We start from the raw sequence: 20,467 nt of genomic DNA on the forward strand, positions 1-20,467 counted from the left end.
AGGCTGGCAGCCTCTTCGTCCCAGCCTGCGTGTGGTACCGCCCAGAGAAGGGGTTGGGGTGTTTGTTTATTAGGAGGGAGTTTGGTGAGTATTAATAGAACATTTCGCATGGTTCAGATGCTGCCCACTTTCCGCTGAAACCTCCTAAAAGATTCAGTTAGAAACCGGATTAAGTATTAAGGCCGGAGACCATCTGCGAGCTCAGCCAGTAAATCCCTGGAGCAGCACGGTGGGTGCTTGGGGAGCGTTTCAAGGCTGTAAGTACATTGTGAAGTTACTGAGAGCTGAAAATGCAACAGTATTGGCGTTCGAAAGTATGTTACATTTTTTTGTCGGGATTAGTAACATTCTGTAAAGTGAAGAGCTCAAATAGTACGAAGTGTGGTAATAAAGTGTGTGGTAATGACCTGGTTAAAATGACAGGCTAGAAAGGATAGGTCTCAGTGACATACAGATGTCAAACTGGACCATCGAGAATAGAAAGTGAGTTGTTTATTCTTTGAATAAAGAAGGTCACATAAAAATGCCTTTTAAGCTTTTGTGAGTTGTCCCCCTTTTGTAAGCATCCAGATAGATTTGTTGTCTGTGTGTTGTCTCATGTAGTTTAGGTCAAATGTAAGAGGAAAGGCTGAGGACATCACACGGAGATGTCTGTGTTTTGATGAATAGTTACCTAATTGACCAGATGTAGAGGTAATTGACACTCGTAGTGATCATATAACCAGGTTTAGGCCCATGGCATTACTTAATACTATAAAGATTATGACTGCTGCTATGATATGTCGTATGGGATACCCAAGGTTGATTGTATTTGTAATTCATGGTCCTGGCTATGTAAGACTTGGTACATACTTGACATTACTTAAGTGTATAACTTCGTTGTTTTTAGCAAGAAAGTTGTAAATTTTAATACTTAGAGATAAAAGGCCACTGAACTAGTCCAACCTAAACACTAGAAAGAAATAGATTATATTGTATATGTAATCTTGACGGGACTGTTGATATAAAGCAGCACGGTGTTTGGATGAGTGCCTTCACGTGCCAGATATCGGGTTAGTGTGTGCCAGTCAGGGCTGAGCAGAAGCACCTCTGGTCAGAACAGTCACAGAAAATGTAGCGTGTCATGGGCTATCACATTTGGCATGCAGTGAGCCCAGACTTGCTCTGTATTAGCTGCAGGTTTCCATATATATGCCCAAAGTAGTCACTGAAACCTTCAAACTTCTTAAGGTGACCCAGATAGTACTTGAAAAATTGCTTTCCTGTGCATAGAATGCAGGTTGTTTCCTGTCTGTAATACTGTCTCCTGAAAATATGGGGAGTAGAATAATATAGCGTACACCTCTTAAAAAGGAATTTTCCCTTATTTTCCAATTATGTAGTCTTAATATCTGTCTAGATTGTTCTTATTCCTCTATTAACATTTTTTTGATAATGTGATTATTTTTCAGCCTCTGTTTTAAATTCATGTAATGTAATACTGCCCTCTTTAATTTATAATAGATTTTGATGCCAGAAGAACACAGTCAAACTATAATGGCAATTGATGAACTTCAAGCCATAATACAAAGATGTGTAAGTAGTTTTCTTTCCTTAGAAGTAACAAGTAAGTATAAGTAGTGTGAATTTCTCTTCATATATTATAATTAAAACCAAAATGACCTCAAAAAACAAGTCAGCTGTTAGCAGAACTCCTCACTGGAGTTCAGCCTCCATGTTTCATTGACTTCTCTGTGGTGCTTATCCCAAGATGCTTGATTATTTCTGCTTCTTGGAGAAAGAAGTGTTGTTGTACCCAGGAACAAAAGCAGGTTTTTGTAGAAAATACATCTTCTAAACAGAATGCTGTAGTCTAGACTTGATGCTATTGAAATACTGCCTTGATGTTCCATCATAACTTGGTAGCTTTTTCAATATGTGAAAAATGTATAAAAGTTACAATGATACTACATTTAATTTTGAAATGAAGGCTTGGAATTTCTTATTTCTTACTTGACTTTAATAAGTATGGAGTTAAACATTAATATTTTCTTTCTAGCAAATTCTGGAAGAAGCTGATTTCAAAGGAGAAGATTTTAATCTGTTTCAGGTAGCAGGTCAGAAGTGTTTGGAAGATGGATATGCAGCTCAGTTATTAGAAGTAATTCAAAATGAGAAAAACAAGGTGAGTTTAAGTTTGCACTATATATTAGTGTTTATTAACATCATTAAATATAAAACTGCTTATTAAGAGGGAAAGGCTACTTTCCCTGTAGAGCAAGGCTGTACATATGAATAGCTAATAAGTTGACCTGTGTTAAGTGCACATTATTCTGTGTTCAGGTAGCTCACAGAAACCCAAGTCACAGTAATCTTAAAACCATTCGTAACTCTTCTTTGTGAGTGAAGCAAAGAGAAAAGGAAGGACAAAAGCATAATCAGGAGAAAGGTACAGCCTCCCACTTCTGCAGGACAGGGACTTCAGATGGTGTACTAGGTCTGGCTGGCATGGAGTTGGCTTTCTTCATGGCAGCTTGCATAGTGCTGTGTTTTAGATTTCTGACTAAAAAGGTGTTGATAACACACCAGTGCTTCAGCTACTGCTGATCAATGCTTGTACAGCATCAAGGCCTTCTCCATTTCTCACTCTGCCCCCAGTAAGCAGGAAATTTGGGAGGAGACACAGCTAACCCAAAGCAGTGAGATATTCCACACCATGTAACATACCCATTCCAAAATAGCTGTTGCTTGGAGGCTGGCTGGGCATTGGTCTGCTGGTGGGAGTTGGTTTGCATCATTCCCCTTGTCATGCCCTGCTACCTTTTGTCATTCACATATTACATTGTCCTTACCTTTGGGGTTAGCCTGTTTTGCTCTTTTGACTCTCACCCCCATCCCCATCCGAGGGACAAGAGCTAGGAAGCAGTGGTGGGGTGCTTAGTTGCTGTCTGGGGTCAGCCCACCACAAATGGATATAATAATATTGACCAAAACTGTAGGAGCCAACTAGGCTGATGGCAATTTGAAATACTACTGTTTGTGGGCACTAGGGATGCTGGGAGAATATACGAAACTGAACAGAGATAAATAGGAAGTTCAGAAAGAAAGTGAAGGGCAGAATATTTTAGCAATGTTACATGGGGTTCACAATCTGGTTTTGAATTCTGTGAGTTTGAAGTAACAACTGAAAGTCTGAATCCCCTCCCCTCAAGTTATGACTAATTTGTCCAAGTGTTCTTTCAGCACAACTCCTCTGCTCAGTCCTGTTTTAAATGTATTTTCATAGACATTTAGAAGTATATATTGACATGTTAATGTTAAGAAATAGAAGAAAACTATACAAAATATACAGCTGTGTTTATATAGGTATGGGGAGAGAATACAATGTCAAATTATGCTAACAGTAGTTAAATATTCAATGACAGTGGCAGTAACGGTTACAACCTTGATCTGTTGTCGCTTTTGGTCTTTATATATACAATCATTCTGGGTTTAGAAGACATCCAGTTTTGGTTTATTCTCTGAAAATCTGGTTTTTAGGTTATCATCAAGAATATGGGTTGGAATCTCATTTCTCCTCTTGTTAGATGTATTTTCATGTACAAACAAGAAGATGATAAGCGAGAAAGCTGCCTGAGGATACTAGATCAGTTGGCACAGGTATGGGATTGAAACACATGATTATGAAACAATAATGTTAGGGAAGTTCTGCACAGAAAGGGGTGCTAGATCATTAATCCACAAAGCTAGTGCACCAAAGGCCAGTTACACAAACATACACAATTCAGTTCTGACAATATTTGCATAATGGATCTACATCACTGCTTGGATAAGCTGCTCTTAGTTTAACGTTCTCTCACCTCCGTTTAAAGGTACAGCAAATTCTGAATTCATGGTGCAAGTTCAGTGGGTAGGGCTCTTTGGAAGAGGCAGCCTCAGCATCAGAGGTGTGGTTTTCACACTGAAATGAGCTAAGTTGATCTAAAGGACACAATCTTAGCTGAGTTGGCTAGCTTGAGTAAAACTTACAGTATGTTGCTGAATGTGTTTTCTAGTATCTAATTCAAGGTCTCTCTGTTGATGTTTTCTCTTTAGTTGTTTCAAAACCATTCTGCAAGACCTTGCCATTTTCCACTTATCTGTGTCTGAATAGTATTTATTGTTCTCTTTTCTATCATTCACTCTGCAAAGTCTTTTCTTTAAATCATTCATCCTTCTTCAATATGAGAATCATTACCTGATGATTCTGATGGAGTAGGAGGGGAAAAATGTTTTGATCTGTAAAAAACTCATTCTCTTTTATTTATGCACTCCAAAAACAACTTGCAAACTTTATAGCTTGAATTAAATTCACACTCAAATTCTAATTCTCTCTCTGCTCCTAAGGATTACTTTGCAAAGGTACTGTGAGGTTTTTAAAACCCATAAAAATCAGGTTTAGTCTCAATTTTTACTATTACATGTTTTCAGCTCATATGAAAGTGTACACACAGGTATGCTCTACCATAGATGTTAATTGTAGGCACGTACTTATTGTTTCATATTTGTTTTCTTAAATCTTACCTTGGATATTCAGATCTTCTCCCTTGATGTTCAGGAACTTCGGTATTGAAGTTTGCATGTGATTCATTTTTTTTGTTATGACCATGGTTATTTAAAAATATGCATTGTTCCACTCTTGCAGCTCTGCAATCCAAAGGAACTTTTTTTAGGTTTACTTGAGCAGATTGAGCAGACCTCTGGAGAGCAAGTGTGCCAAACTGTCATGTTATTGCTTCAGCCTTTGCAGACAGGTGGGAATTGAGTTTATTATGCGATTTATGAAATAAATTGTTTTCTCATTTATTTATCAATTTAGTTTAGCCTTTGCTGGAATGGTTTCAGAATACATCTGTCCTGACAAGCTTTACAGTTTATTATATTCTGTAAAATAACACAAGGCATACATTTCATGCTTATATTGGCCTGTTAGAAAAATATTTTAGATGGGACTAATAGCATCAGTTGAGAAAGCAATATTTAGCTATTTTTCATCATTTACAAGAATGTGGTCCTATGACAGTTATATTTAGAGGTGTAAAGCACTCATGCTGTTGTTGCAGAAATAAGGAATCACATGGATTTGTGAAATTCATTATTTAACTTCTAAAACATGCAATTCTATTTTTTTATAGTCTAAAACTTTCATTTCAGTTGAAGCATGTTGAAATACTTTATTGGTGAAGGGGGGGAGCATTATTCTGGCTTACATTTGAAAATTTAAAATGTTCAGTTTGGCCATTCTCTCAGTAGGTAACAAGCAGTAGTTGCTGTTTTGTTAGATGAGATGAAATTCAGTGTTGTGTGTCAAGTTGAAGTCTGATTGTAGCAATCTCCAAGATGTGTTATTGTATTATGTTAGAATTTAACAAGAGAAATATGTGGTTTATTGGATAGCCAATTTGCAGTTAGTCTGCACTGAGTCCAGGTAAAATGGTGTTGCTTCCTCAGTCTGGGAGAGTCTCTGTTAGTTTTGCCATGGAGTAAAAACCAGAGTCAGTTCTCAGCAGAAAAGCTGGGCCATTGTCTCTGGTTTTGCCAAGCACAAAAGGAGTCAAGTAATAAATGTGTTTTCCGGGTCAGATATGTGCCATTTCACTTAGCCCAGTTCTAGAAAAGTGGATTTTCTTTTGGTCCTCATCCTGGTGGTGTGGAGAAAGGAAGAATGGTGAAATGTGTGACAGCTTTAATATTCGTTACTTGCAAATACATGATCATGTTGACTACAGTATATTAAACTAGGGGATGATGTTTAGTCTGGCTGGATTTGCTCATGTGATTTCAGGTATCAGTCCCTCTCCTTCCCTGAAAAGGAAATGTTTTCTTACGTAGTCATGTTGTTTTTCTTCATGTTTTCCTCTACTAAGTAAGTAATAAATTAGTGTCTCAAAATGTTCTATTTTTCCCCTTTTTTATTTTCTTTCCTCCAGTGCTTTTGAAACTTCAGAACAAGAAAGCCTACTCAGTGGGTTTGTCATTGGCCATGATTATGAATCAGCTTACTCCCTTACCTGTACCTTATACGAAACAACAAATACAAGAAGATAAACTTGGTCTCTGTCAATGTTGTAATGCAGTGGTGGACTTTGCTAAACCTTTTGTGAATGAAGTTGTTAAAAATATGGAAAAGTCATCAGAATACAATGACATGGAGCTGAAAGAAGAATTAATAAAATTGTGAGCATTTTATGTCAGTGTTACGTATTCCTGTAACTTAACAAAAAGAGTAGTAGGCATTTATTATATACATAGCAAATAAATCACATTTTAGTGTTTTATAATGCTGCCAACATGTATCCAACTAATGTGGTATTTTGACAAAGAATCCCTAAATAGGCCTGATATATGTATGAAGTGAGAGAAGAAAGGTAAAAACTACTTTCTGTTTAGTACAGGGAAAGGGTAAACAACTCTTAGTTGCTGTATTGTGAAGCTGATTTGGTATTCCTCTCCTTCTCAAATTTACAGTAGTGAGAGTAATCATAGTCTGGAGGTGAAGTGTAAGGAATGCTTCTACCGGAGATGTTTGGTTTGGTTTTTTTTATTCTCTGTGGAATACCTTGAATAGCAGCAGCTGATATGAATACAGACATTATTCTTGGTCATCAATAACACTATCATAGTCTGTATTTATGACTGTATTGGTGATTTAGTTCCACTCCTTTCTATTTCAGCTGTATGAAAAGCCTGAAGTACCCATTATTGACAGCTCAGCTTGAACAACTTGAAGGCATTGAAGAACATCCTTTTCGGCATTTTGCAACTGAAATTATAGTGAGTGCAGTCAAAATTAATTGCAGTGCGTGCAGAACCAGTGGTCTAGTTGATAATTGCCTGTAATTTGTTCTAGAGCTCATTTTGATTTCATTATTGGTTAGTGGGGTGACTTACTGGGCCTTCTAAGGTACATCCTGCCTTTCCTGTTGGAAACAGTCTGAAAAACATGTTTTTAATGCTAATTATGAATTACCTTTTCTTCTCTTTCTCAAGAAATTTACATCTGTTTATGGCATTAGGTAGTGAGAGCTGAAGCTAAGGTCAGTAAGTCATGCTTTGACTGTACGACATCTTGTGTAATCCTAATCTTCCAAAATATGCCATCCTGGATGTTGGGTTTGGGCAACCCCAGAATAGTGAGCTGACCTTGATCTCCTCATTTCTCTGTAATATGTACAACAGGAATTACACTCTGTCCTCAGACACATGAAGGGTGTTGGGGGGTAACCACTGTAGTATTTCTGGTGTACAAATGTCAGGTGTTCCTTGTGTTGTGCATCACAGGAAAGAAAGGCCATACAAAGCAATTCTAACTTTAAATCAGGGCTTGCCTCTAGCAGCTAAATGTTGTGCTCCATATTGATTAGTGAGAAAAAACCAAAATGCTGAGTATTCTGTGTTCCGAAAAACACAGAGATTTTGTGACAAAAGGTTTTCATGAACCTATTGTTACTCATAGCATTGGGAATAAAGGAGCTGAACTAGGAGTTTGCAGGTGGTCTTTATTCTGCCTTTTGCTAACTTTTGTGTGCTTGACTTTGCTATCTTAGTAACATTTTTCCAACACTAGTCATTTTTCCTCCAGGGATTTTTTTGTGTGCGTTTGTACATATATCATAAATATCACCTATTTATATTATTTTATATATTTAAAACATATTTATATTAATTTATATGCATACTGTACAAGAGAATGTACTGTAAATACAGTTAGAGCTTTTAAACTTAATTGGTATACAGGTGTTTTAAGGCAACTATAGGAAATCTATTTTTATTTTTTAGAACATTTTGTGGAATATAAGAGAATTGATACCATTAGTGTTTGTACCTAATAAAGGCAAAAGTCCGCCCTGGGAGAATCCGGAGTTTGCAGACATAGAGCGAAAGAATTCCACTGATTCTTTGGCATGTCTGTCTTATCTGGTGTTTGTTCAGCATTTTGGTGTTGAATGCTTTCCAATGGTTTTTAGGTAAGAACTATTCTTTTTCACTTACTTTAAGTCTGTACTTTGAAGATTCTTTCTGAGCAGAAGAGAACTTTATTTGTGAACAGTTATGAATGAAATCTGTATTTCAGTAGTATTAATTTTATGTCAATCTTTATGCATTTATATTTTATGTAAGTTTATATATATAAAGTACATACTCCTGCAGATGTATTGCAGTTTAATTTTAGATGAGCTGTCCTTTAACAGAAACTGGTATGATTAGTCACATGCTGAAAATTAATTGTATTAAATGTTCATTTACACATCTATAGACAGTTTCCACATAAGAGTTCTTAACAGTGATTTGACTTACAATTCTTTTATCGATTTAAAAATTAATTATTTTAGAAAGATATTTTTATTTTTTCAAAGAATACTAATCCTGTCAAATATATTCATTATGTGCAAACGTATATGGCTTATGAAGTTTAATGTAGCCTAATTCTTCTCTTCTAGTCCTTCATACCTTCTGCTGTGCAATATGACACATATTGAAGTGCTGCTGAAAAGGTAGGGTTTGTGGAATTTGCAGGTCTAGATAGTGGGTGTGATCTTTTCCAGTAATTCATAATACCAAATTTGAAATCTAGGTAAGTTCAGAGGAAGTTTTTAAACTTGAGCATTAAAATGGGAAGTTCCACAAAAGATGGCTTCTCTTATTAAGAAGGAGAAGTTGTCTAAATGTTTATGTATTGTTTCCCTCTTGTATGTGATATGGTATTATGATACCATTTTTAGAAACTTTATTCTGAAAATGTAAAATTAGTAGTTTAAACACATGCAGAATAATTAATTAGAGTGTACACTTACTTGCACTTCTGTAACAATTATTACTGAAGGCAACTATTGTGAAAATATTTATTTGAATGTATTCTGACATGATATAGAAAATACTTAAAGGTCAGGCTTTCTAAAGGAAACCAAACTTTTCTATATATTGTGATTATTTCACCTTCCATAAGCAGCAGTGTTACCAAATAGCTTCTAGCACTGCTATGGAAGGCAAGTTTCCTATTCTGACTGCTTACCATTTAATTTTCTTTGGTAATCAATGTCTCAGTACCTATGAGAGATGACACTGCTTTTGAGCACTTAAAAATACTGAGGGAGAAAAAGTAATTTTTGACTGTGAAGAGATGAGTCTAATGTTCAACTTCTCATCCACAAGTTTATTCTAAAAATCTTTGAGAAGAGTAACGAAGATTCTGTATTTTAAAAATAGAGTGAAAATTGTTGAGGGACAAGTTCTTGTTGACCTCTGTTCTACTGTTTCTTCTGAAATATCCACTGTCTTTTTAATTAACAACTTATATTTGATTTTTTTTTCTAGAACAGAAGAATCTGTATTATCTAAAGGACTTGTAAGTTGTTTTTTTAAATTAAATTTTCAATGTTAGAATGTTTTATTTTTCAGTTTAAGGATCGGTAAAACTTGTTTCCCCTTCTAAGAGGGGTACAACTGATAGTTCAGATAATAGTTTCAGAAATATTTTGATGCTTAATTAAGTATTCTTCAGTCTTAAAAATACCTGTATTTATTGAACTTACAGTCCTGCATAAATGTTTAAATTACAGTTTTTACTTAAAATTGCAGCTTCTTGGAACTTGCAGTATCTGAATGAGTATTTAAGAGTGAAGGGTGTTTTAGCCATGAGATGTTAAGCTGATGTATTAACATCCTGTATATGTGCATACTGTTGGCAGCCTTCTTTTCTTTTCCCCACCCTGCAGGATCTGTTTGAGAGCTGTTTATTGAGAATGGAAGATAACAGCCTTCTCCATCCCTATTTAGAATTCAGAGTCTTTATTAATGTACCTCAGGTAATAAGAAACAATGTAGAGAAGTCTTCAAATTTTGATTAGAAATAATGCCTAGTGGTCCTCTAGATGTCTGAGAGTGGGCATATTACTGGACCTTTTTACATCTGTACCATTAAATTGAAACCTTCAGTGTCTTGCTCTACAGAATTGATTGTCTCTTCTACCTCCTGCAGCGTGACGTTTCAGTGACAATTAAAACGCACCCAAGTGTATGTACAGGTCACTGAAGCAGATGGGCACAGATCTTAGTTGAAAGGTGGTGCATGCTTGTTTTTGTCTCCTCCTTGCCAGTCTGCTGCTTGGCTACATCCTTATGTGGAACTCACAGTACAAGAGTAGAGCTCTTGTGGATCAGCCCTGGGATTTTGAACACTGAAGCTGGCATGAATTTCTCTGATGAGAATCTTCACATAATCACCTGGACATTCCCAAGTGTGCTGTGGATTTTTTGTTTGGTTGGTTTTTTTAGTCTTGAGTAGATTTTGGTCAGTGTGATGTAATGTAATAATTTGTATGTAATTATAAACTGTATTTCCTTTTTCTGACTGCAGGATTTGGTAAAAATTATGACCCTTTGCCCCATGGAGAATATGGTATGTTAAGTGGCCTACAGAATCTGTAAATGCTGAATAAATTTTTTTAGAATTCATCTGATAAGCATCTCTGCTTTTTCTAGAGAAAGAAGAGTTTAAATATTTTGCAGTTGTTCATAGACAAGTTTGACACAGAGGGAAAATACACATTATTCAGGTATGCATCCCAGTTACTGTAGGTTGTGTAATAACAGCCCTAGTGCAGCTTAATTGCATAGATACAATGATTTCTGACAGAATTTCCATCTGATAAGCCATATTAATTTTACTATGTTAATTTTTTGATAAATAATGAATTTCAATTGCCTCATATAAAATTAGCTGTCTTATGTAAGCCAGTGTTTAAAGGTTACATAGTCACTCTGTTTTTCTGTGGTAAAACTCCCACTTAGTGAATGTCATCTAAGTTTTGAGCTAACTCTACGGGCAGCTTTGAAGAGATAATGTCTTTGTTTTGTTTGTTTGAAGGTGTTTACTGAAGACAAGCAACCATGCTGGTGTGGAAGGATACATTATTAAAAATATAAAAGATCAGATTCACATAGCGTTAACGGTGAGGCTGTTACCAGTAAAAACCAAGTTGCCTTCTCACAATTCTATCAGTATGATGTTGAGAAAATGCCTACAGCTTAAACTTTGAGTGATGCATTAAAAAAATCCACTTTGAAAAGAAACCTAAGATTGGAAAATTTTATTAAGAACATTACTTTGGCTTTTTCTGTCTATGCATATTTGGGTTATAATTTTACAGTTGTATTTTTAATTGCACAATCTTACTGTATTTTTCTATATAAGTTATTACCTTTTCTGTGCTTGCAAATACATTTCTTTCTTAAAGTGGAACTGCTCAGTATATTGTTTTATCCCCACAGTTCCTCATTTTTTAAAATGTAATTCAACCATTACAGTCCAGATAGAATTATTAATTTTTTCTTTGCTTTTTTGATGACAGTCAGCATTTTATTATGAGTGCTACGCAAATGATAAATCCATCAGGAAGGGCTGAGCTAGATCAAAGCCATTTTAATCTCATATTTTATAGTAATTTATACCAGAAAGTTGGGAAAATTAATTAAAACTAAATGATTAACTTTTTACCATGCAGCTTCAGAATTCTCTTACTACATTTCTTCCATTTCTTTCCTGGCTGTCAAAAAGACAAATAATTTAAAAATGATTAAAAGGCTGATTTGTGTACTTCACTCACAGGGAGGTGATAATTAGAAAGCATTTCTTCCAGTGCTTGATTTTTTTTTTTTTACTTTTCTGTTTTATGCAAGTTCTTGTTACATTATTTAAGATCTAAATTTTGCACTCAGCTAAACTTTTTGTATTTTTTTTTAGAAGGAATATGACAACGTTTGGTTTACAGGACATCACCTGATCTCCCTTCTAGATTTAGTACTTTCACTTCCAGAAGGTGCTGAGACTGATCTTCTGCAAAACTCAGACAGGTGAATTGCAATCACAGTTGGAAGCTTTTCTCCTTTCTTTATCATTTAAAAAGCCTTTAAACTATCTTACTACAATGATGTATGCTGTCATGTAATTAATGAGGTGACAACATCAGTGTATTTTAAGTTTTTAGAACTAGGAATGGGAATAGTCACTTATTTCAACCAGCTCTGCATAGAAGAATGTCACAATGCCATTACATGAATTTTTAACAGTAAAAAAGGATGTCCTCCTCCATTCCCCAAGGATATTAAGACTTCAGTCATGAAATGACATAATTACTGGGTAAAGAATTTCTTCAGGAATGTATGGTTTGTCAGCTCTCTGCAGAAGCAGTTGGAGGAGTAAAAGCAATGTGGTATGTTGTCTAATGTGATACAGGGGAATAACAATTACCAGATGCAGCTTACAGTGCAAGGCATTTTTGAGGCTGTTTCGCAGATTGCTGCTGGTAATCCAGTATCTCATGAGTAGGATTACAGATCCACCTGAACAGTAAATAATTGCATTAAAAAATAAAAAAATAAATGTCTCTGAGAATCCCCTGTATATAGGACAAGCCTTCCTATATAATAAATAATATGATGATGCTTGGACTTCTAAATCAGTGCGGAGATAATGTCCAGATGGACACATACCTGCTTAAAAAAGCCCAGAAGTATGATGTGTAACTGTACTTTTTATCTGGAAAAAACAATAAATAATTTCTGCTCGGAAGTATGGTAAGACAAAAGCAAAAACCTTATTTTAAAAAGCACACTCAAAAATTCAGTACAGTAATAAAGAAAATTGTCGCACTAGTTTCAAATCGACTTTGAATCATCAATGATGCATATTATAGATAGGTTCTGTCTCTTGAGAGAATGCTCTTCCTCACAATCACCAGCCTTCTCCAATCTGATGACAGTTTCAGTTTTACTTGCAAAGTGTGAACTGTTGTGTGGACGTCACTACACACTGGTGCTCTAGATGGAGCTGTACTGCTCAGGAGATGTGTGGTTGCTTTTTGTACAAACAGATACTCTTAGGATGTCTGGCTAATGGACAATTAAAATTACTATCCTGGTAATAGGTATCTGTGCTCTGGATTTTAAATTGTATGTTTTTAATTCACAGGATTATGGCATCACTAAATCTGCTGAGATACTTAGTCATTAAGGATTGTGAAAGTGATAATCAAGTAAGTACTATTTGATGTGAAAATGATTGATTAGCTGAGAGGTGGATTCACATGAACACTGTTATCCTTGATTCAAAAAGCATAGGTTTTGCATTTTTCTTTGCAATGGTTAGTTCCCCAGAAGTGATGCTTTTATTAAGACATTAGGAAATATGTGATGTTCCTTTATTCTGATGAAATTTTTTGCATATATACTGTTACTATAAACAAATGAATCCTTTTACTCTGCCTGTTGAACTGTGATCTATTTCCATAACATTAGAGTATGTCACCACAAAATCACATACCCAAAAGTATTCCCATATGAAAAACTTGTTATTTTTGCTTATTAATTCACTGGTATCCCTCAAACCTCCAACTGGGTATGTTTGTAATAAAAATAATACAAAATACTGGTGTCTGGTTTCTGAAATACAGAAAAAAATTCTGATCTCCTTTTAGACTAATTTGAGATATAAGAATACATTTTGTAAGTGTCTAATAATCTTACTAGTCTAAGTAGAATAACAGTGAAATAACTTGCACTGATTGTGGAAACCATAATGAAAATGAAAAGCAAAATTTAGTTTTCAGTGGGTGCATTTCTAATTTAATATTTATGTAATTAGTTAATATTGGTAGACTGTATCTGTTTGTCATATTTAAGGGGTGATTACTATTTAAGTACTCATTATGGTCCACTCAATTGCATGCAAATACATAGCTTTGTAAGGAAAGTAAGAACTCCTCTTTTATTCTTAATAAAAAACTACGTGTAGTAGCACTCAGCTGTTCTAACAGTGCTATCTAGTACCTGGCAAAAAGAATGTCCATACAGTTTGAGGAAAAAATAGCATCACATCTTCAGAAGATTTTCCCTTAAATTTAGGCTCTGTCAGTTCTTCTTGACTTCCTCCCTGTCTCTCTTCATATAGTGCAAGTGAGGCAGAAAGAAAATGCCTCCTTTCATGTCAGTTCAGATATTTTGATTGCTGCATAACAAGCATTTTCATTAATCAAGTTTAAAAATAAGTATTTTTCTAGAAAGTTCCTTTTTTAAGCCACATCCTGGTGGAAGTAATTACTGTTCTTATTTGAACAGTTAACTGTGTCATCTGGTGGACTTTCCACTGTTGTTAGTGGACTCACTGTATTTAACACTGAAAATTCTTATTTTTATCGTCCTTATTCTGCCCTTTGAGGATACTGGCTGAAGAAAAGAGTTGTATAAATGGCTCTTATATCGAAGGACACAAAGGCTGCCTTGTATTTGTTTCCTTCTACAGCAGTTTTGTAGCAAACCCAAGCTTATTTTCCTCTCTGTAACCCTGAGCTGCCTTGGTTTTGAGCATCTTTTCCTTGCACCTCTTGCTTCCTAAGTGCCATTATTGTAAACTCCTTCTTTCCACCCATGCCAAACTGGGGAGAATTCGTTGTCACTGTGGCTGCTGTGCTGAAGGATGGGATAGTAGCATATCCAGTAACATTCCTACAATGCTTTTAAAATGCACTGTAGACATTTGGGAAGCATGAGATTTATCAGAACTGTCATTTGGCATTGCAGTACAGTGTTAATTCAGGAATGTTAACGTAAGTTTTTGTTGTTTTACTGCTGAATTATCTGAAAAGAGTCTCCAACTGCCATTGACTTGGTGTAGAGATTCTAGCCTGAGAACAGGCCTAGAACCTCCCCTCCAACACATCAAGATCCTTTTAGCTTTGCTTACAAGAACAAGCTGAAAATGTGCATTTCCATTGCTGTAGTTATCAGCCTACCTAGGTCCTCCTTCCCTCTGCTCCCCTTTTTTTTTTGACTGCTTCATCCTCCAATCAACAAATAATGTACAGGAGAGGAAGAGGAGCTTAAATATCCATCACAATGCTGTTCTTGCTTAAATGCACGAGTCCAAATTATTTTTTTCTCTTCTCCTCCCACCACAAAAGTGTATGTTTTAAAGACTAGTCAAAAAACTTGTGCTCAAAAGCTTAGTATTGCAATGCTTCATTAAAACTGTTTTGTAACCACCTCTGTTCTGTTTGACTAGACTGGTGTATGGACCACACTTGGCAAGATAAAGCAGAATTTCTTAAAGCCACTGCGTGTAGGACTCAATATGTCAAAAGCACATTATGAAGCAGAAATAAAAAATAAGAAAGAAAACAGAAAAGGTCAGTTTTTGTTGGGTTTTTTTGTTCTTATCTTTGTTCATACCTAGAAACTTCGGTAATCATTTGGAAACGAGGAACTGGTGAATGCTGTATAGATCAGGTTTTATTTAACTGTTGACACTATTCCAAACTTCAAATAATAATTCAGTAGTTGCTATATTAAAAATTTTCATAATTGATCAGAAAAATCTGAACTTGTTTATCTGTGATCATATTTGTAAATCTTATGGAAACCTAATAGAACTGTCACATGAAGACCTTCAGAGCTTGTTCTGCATTTATACTTTTGATTTTAATTTTACAAAGGAGTGACTAAGTCTCTCTGAATGCATAACCCTTAGGTTTCATACCAGGTGTGGGGGGGTTAACAAGAGAAAAAATAAGTCACAGTGCTCTCTGAAGCCTGAAGCATTACATTCATTTTTAATTTTTTTTTTTTTTTTTTAATCTGACACACAGAATCAGATTCTGCTCTGGGTTAAGCAGACACATTGCACAGGGCATAAGAGCTGTATCTGCTTTAGGCAATCTCTCTGTATGTCAGATCCTCTGTTCCTTGTGGTCTCCAGTATAATTAAGACAGCCCAAGGAATTTGTGTCTGCTACTAAAAATGTCAATACAGCTTTTTGCCTCTAGTCTTATCCTCTTCTGTTGAAAACTATGTAAGTATGAGGCAAAGAAGGGGATTTTTTTTCTCAAGACAACCTGTGGATATCTTTCTAAAGGAAATCCTTCAAAATTAATCAGGAAGCTTTTTCTTAAATCCCTCTTACATTTCTCTAGCCTTCGACAATGTACAAAGAGAGTTTGGGAGAGAACATCCAACTTGTAACAATAAATGATTTAGCTTTCTTCCCTAGTGTATAATCTTTGTAAACATTACATTGAATTTCAAATATGTGGTCTGAGTGTAAGAGGTTTTCCCCTTCTTTTTCAGACCTGTCCTTGTAGTTTAGCCTGCTGCAAGTAATCTCTCTGAAACAGAGAAGCCTGCAGCCTTTTCTTAATAAAATAAGTATTTCATGTCTGGATCCATTAAGTCAAGCTAAAGAACCTCCTACTGTTTCCCTGGATGTGGAAATACTAAAAATGTACGAAAACCAGACCAGATAACATTTTATTTTTCCTTTCAAAGAGCATGTGAGCTCTGTAAAGTTGGTTTCAGTTGCAAATCTTGCCTGTTCAGTAATGTAGGCATTTGTGTTACAGAGTGTAAAGATAGCATCCAACTGTTTTCCTCTTAAGGTTCAGCACCCTCAGTCATGTATTTCATCCATCCCTAGATTTCTGTTCTTAACAATTACTGTCATGAAATGCTGATATTTTAAATATTCTTTTAATTCTAAGAGTTGTGTTGGTTGTTTTCTTCTACAGAGGCACACAGTTCTAACCCAGTTTGCTCTGTAACTGTCAGTGGGGAAAAGATGCCTGCCATGACTACAGGAATGCAGCTTCAAGTGAGTTTGCCCTTCCCTTCAGAGTCACTCAGAAGTACTGACATTTTTTGTGGAGACAAAAGTAAATGTAAAATAGGTAAAAAAAATTCTACTAACAGTAACACTCATCTTTCTTGTCATTTCAGGTTTTACACTCAGCTCTCTTCACATTTGACTTAATAGAAAGTGTTCTAGCTCGAGTAGAAGAACTCATTGAAGGGAAAACAAAAGCTGTAATGGAGGAAAATAGTTAAGTCAGCTGAAGTGTTTGAATTAACATACTCCTTACAAGATCATTTGGACTATGAGACTTCAGTTGCAAGGGAGGCTACCACCCTTTATAGACGAGCAATTTAGAGTGGCCTCCAGAATTGCAAATGCTGTTCTTCATAAGTCTTGTTGCTGTTCTTGTTTATTTTCTTTTGCTCTTGTTGCATGTGATTTGCAGATTCAGTCTATTTACTTCTCTTCAGAATGTGATGCTTTTTCTTAAGTTTAGAAACTAAAAACAGGGCAGGGGTGTGTTCTTCTCTGTGGCAAGGAGGTATGGCTAGGCATTTATTTTTTTTTATTTTCAGAATTTGTTAGGTAATAGTTGCTGACTGGTGTTGTGAATTACAAAGATTTTTATCAAGTGACTGAAGAACCATTAATTAAAAAGCCGTGTTTAAGCAGAAGGTATTTTTATTAGCACATTTTAATGTTGACAAACAAGCTTCTATATTTGCAAACAGGACTGTAAGGTACAGAGAGATAACAATATATTCTATACTATCTATAAATAGTAAAAAACACTGTGGCAAAGGAAACCAGGTTTAAAGAAAAACACATCAACTTTGAGCCAAATAAGATTTTAAAACTGAGTAACATAACAGATAACCCTTGTGTTTAAAAAACAGCGTAAAGTTTCATACATACAGCTGCTTATTTTAGGGATACCTGTATTGTGGAATTGTTCTGATTATCCTTATCTTGAATCATACAGTTTTCCTTAAGATATAGTAAATATTTTGGGGAATTATTTATAAACAGATGAGCCTCTAAGTTCAGAACCAAGTTAAAAGTAAGGATGGCTTTTCTATAGTGCAGCTAAACCACTTCTTCTCCCCCCACCCAGTACATTTGGTATCAAGTATGCTATTTTTCACTGTATAGTTATTTAATATGAATTTTCATTCCAAATGCATATGTTGTATGTAGTCTTTTGAAATGTAACTATATTTTTAAGAACATTTTATATTTTGTTTAAAATGTAGCAACTTTATTTATGAATAAAAAACCCAAATACTAAGTTAATTACAGTGGAATTGGTACTCCTGAAGCATCTTCCAAACTGGACTTTTTTCTATTATTTGGGCTTTTGTCATTTCCATTTTGCAACGAGTATCATCTGCTTGTGGCTTGGAAGTTATCTTGGAGAAAAGAAAAATATTATGAGTAGGACACAGTGAATTTTAGGTAACAGAATATTCAACATTTTCTTTTTCCAGTAGTAGAAATGCAGAATTATTCATCAGTGAAATTTGAATCGTGTTCTGAAGTAGGTGTTCAGGAATGATGTACACAGAGGTGATAGTATTTCAACAGGAGTTAGCAGTAAATGAAGACATCCTAATTTAACAATGGTAAATAACAGCCAAACAAGCTCTTAAGTATCTGTTTTCTTAGATGCTATTAAGAGCTATTAAATTACCTCTAACAGTAGTTTAAAGACTCAGCTAATGCATCAGAGTACCAGTCCTACCTCAGTGTATTAATGGATTGTGGTCAGTATAACCCAAAAAGTTCCATTAAGGAAAACCAAGTATTTTACAGTTCTTGGCTTTTCCTGAGTAATACACTCATATTTTTAAGTATATGCAACTGGACTTACCTTAGCCATAGTTAGCATTAATTTAACAGTTTCAACAGGATTGTGAACTGGTATTACACGTAAGTTACTGCCCAGGAATCTGCACATCAAAATAAGTAAGATTACTTTTAGAATATGTATTTAATTTGTTATGCCATAAAACTCAAACAGCATTCCCACATGATGTAAACAGCTTTTTAGTGTGCAGTTTTACTTAGGGAGAAGAGTGCTTTTATCTTGAAAGGGCAAGTGGAGCATTCATGCTGTTTGTAAAGCCATCTGTCCCATTTCTGTAGCACTTACTTAGGTGGGATTTGGAAGGGCTCATTTCTTTATCTAGGTCTCTTCAACAATCAATCAGCATTTCTTAAGCATGCGTACGTTCAGAGAGAGCTAAACCCTCTTCTGTGATATTGCTGAAAACTCTTCTCAGTGGCAGTAAAAAATATTCAGGTTGTTCTTATGGCTTTGGAAGAACACAGCAAAGTATCTAAAAACACTGTGCTAAAAGTATTTCAGAATTTGAACTAAATCTTTGTACTGTACTATAAATAAAACAACCTGTATTCCAGGCATGATTAAGATAATGGGATAATTCCACTACTTTCATGTAAAGGCTTGTTCACTCAAATACTTTAACCTAAAATTAATTTTTTCTATAAATACTGTTACTCATATGCATTCATTCTTGAGAATGGAATCTGAAGATTCAAAATAGTAACATGAGTTGTCATTCAGTGCGGTTATGGAAGAGAGAGATCAAAGCTTAGGCAAGCACAGAGCCTCTCCCTCAGCCTTGCACCTTAAGTGTGTTGGAACAATGACAGCGTTGCCTTTGCTGCTGTTTTCTGTTGTAGAGCTAAAACAGGAGAGGGAATTCACAACAAAGAATGAGGAATTTTAAATAACTAAAATGAATTTAAATAATGCAGATGAAGTGCCCAGCTGCTCACTTGCATAGTCCCCTGTGACCTCCCCTTGTGCCTACCACCTGTTCTTCCCTGCAATCTGTCTGATAACTTGGACTCATTCACATTAAGACCTCATGCTGGTAAGGTATCTCAGCTGAACTTGTCTCCCCTTGCCTCTAATTAGCAAAAATAAATGTTACAGGTACTGTCCTTCTCTAAGCATAGGCACTCAGGTCCCTGGTGGGTTTTGCTAAAAGGTGATGTAGGAACAAGGGTTGGGTTTACATTTACAGATCAGGGAAAAAAATTGATGCAGTTTTGCTAATACTAGAATGGGCTAAACAAAGCATGAATGAACAAAGTGCAACAAGGAAACAATTACATGTACTTACCTAGATCCAGCCTGTTTCTATAAATAGTTTTGCTTCCAATAACAGCAGGACTAAATTTAGTTTTATTAATTTGATTGATGGACAGAATACTGGCATTTGAACATGTCTGGCCTTTCCTCCAAGGTGTTTAAAACTTCACATACACATGTACTGGGATTATTAGTGGAATGCTCATTTAAGCTATGATGATAAACACTACTTTTCTCCTGCTTCCCCCATGCTGTACACAACCCTACATAAAATGTTCATGTTGTTAACAAGAATCCTGTAATTTTCTGATTAATAATAATAAAAAAAATTCCTTCCCTAATTGCAGCAAACCCATAGATAGATAAGCAGAAAGACATAGTAATAGAAGACAACCTGACAATTACTAAGGGGCTTTGTTTTTTAACAAATCCAACAGGTGGCTTGTAGTTTCAAAGAAGCTCAGTCAGTGATTTACAAACAACAGCAGAACTCCAAGTTGCCAGGTAGTAAAAAAAGCACATGAATTTAAATATATATATATATATAATTCTGCCTTGTCAACATCAATTTGATATTGCTCGGAATAACAAAATATTTATTTTAATAAAATTACATAATAATTACATAATAAATTTTGGAATACAGCTCCAAAATACAATGCACAAAATCCACTGTTACATAAGCACAAAGTAAATTGAGAATAAG

General features: G+C 35.3%; 3 protein-coding genes across 6 annotated transcripts in view; 1 reads left to right on the forward strand and 2 right to left on the reverse strand.

Moving 5' to 3' along the window:
• Positions 1 to 859, reverse strand: part of RPAP2 (RNA polymerase II associated protein 2) — a 36,130-nt gene extending 35,271 nt beyond the window's left edge. Inside the window, exon 1 of the mRNA XM_017729591.1 lies at positions 853 to 859. Coding sequence (XP_017585080.1) covers positions 853 to 859 — 7 coding nt within the window. The remainder of the gene's footprint in view (positions 1 to 852) is intronic.
• On the forward strand, positions 91 to 17,928 carry GLMN (glomulin, FKBP associated protein). 3 transcript variants are annotated; one of them, XM_017729914.1, is made up of 19 exons: positions 91 to 257; positions 1,504 to 1,575; positions 2,039 to 2,164; positions 3,520 to 3,639; positions 4,664 to 4,772; positions 5,949 to 6,195; positions 6,693 to 6,792; positions 7,798 to 7,985; positions 8,460 to 8,513; positions 9,334 to 9,364; positions 9,735 to 9,824; positions 10,376 to 10,417; positions 10,501 to 10,574; positions 10,886 to 10,970; positions 11,762 to 11,871; positions 12,989 to 13,052; positions 15,077 to 15,200; positions 16,576 to 16,658; positions 16,784 to 17,928. In XM_017729914.1, exons 2-19 carry the CDS (start codon positions 1,510 to 1,512, stop codon positions 16,889 to 16,891), a joined length of 1,821 nt encoding a protein of 606 aa, XP_017585403.1. In that variant the 5' UTR covers positions 91 to 257; positions 1,504 to 1,509; the 3' UTR covers positions 16,892 to 17,928. The 3 variants fall into 3 exon arrangements, with proteins under 3 accessions (XP_017585403.1, XP_017585404.1, XP_017585405.1); XM_017729915.1 differs by having other exon boundaries at positions 91 to 229; XM_017729916.1 differs by lacking the exon at positions 3,520 to 3,639.
• CUNH1orf146 (chromosome unknown C1orf146 homolog) overlaps positions 17,786 to 20,467 on the reverse strand; it is an 8,372-nt gene continuing 5,690 nt past the window's right edge. For both annotated transcript variants that reach the window (XM_008630277.2, XM_017729917.1), the window contains exons 5-6: positions 18,511 to 18,589; positions 17,786 to 18,049 (exon numbers count right to left, since the gene is read on the reverse strand). In XM_008630277.2, coding sequence (XP_008628499.1) covers positions 17,930 to 18,049; positions 18,511 to 18,589 — 199 coding nt within the window. In that variant the 3' untranslated portion in view covers positions 17,786 to 17,929. The remainder of the gene's footprint in view (positions 18,050 to 18,510; positions 18,590 to 20,467) is intronic.

Source organism: Corvus brachyrhynchos, unplaced genomic scaffold, assembly GCF_000691975.1.
Source record: "Corvus brachyrhynchos isolate BGI_N302 unplaced genomic scaffold, ASM69197v1 scaffold101, whole genome shotgun sequence".
Taxonomy (NCBI): Eukaryota; Metazoa; Chordata; class Aves; order Passeriformes; family Corvidae; genus Corvus; species Corvus brachyrhynchos.

What these genes read in the sequence shown, in the direction of transcription:
- GLMN (XM_017729914.1), top strand. Translation starts at nt 1,510, where the DNA reads ATGCCAGAAGAACACAGTCAAACTATAATGGCAATTGATGAACTTCAA. An exon ending in AGATTCACATAGCGTTAACG is followed by an intron (nt 10,971 to 11,761) that starts GTGAGGCTGTTA and finishes ATTTTTTTTTAG; the next exon opens with AAGGAATATGACAACGTTTG. An exon ending in CTTCTGCAAAACTCAGACAG is followed by an intron (nt 11,872 to 12,988) that starts GTGAATTGCAAT and finishes TTTAATTCACAG; the next exon opens with GATTATGGCATCACTAAATC.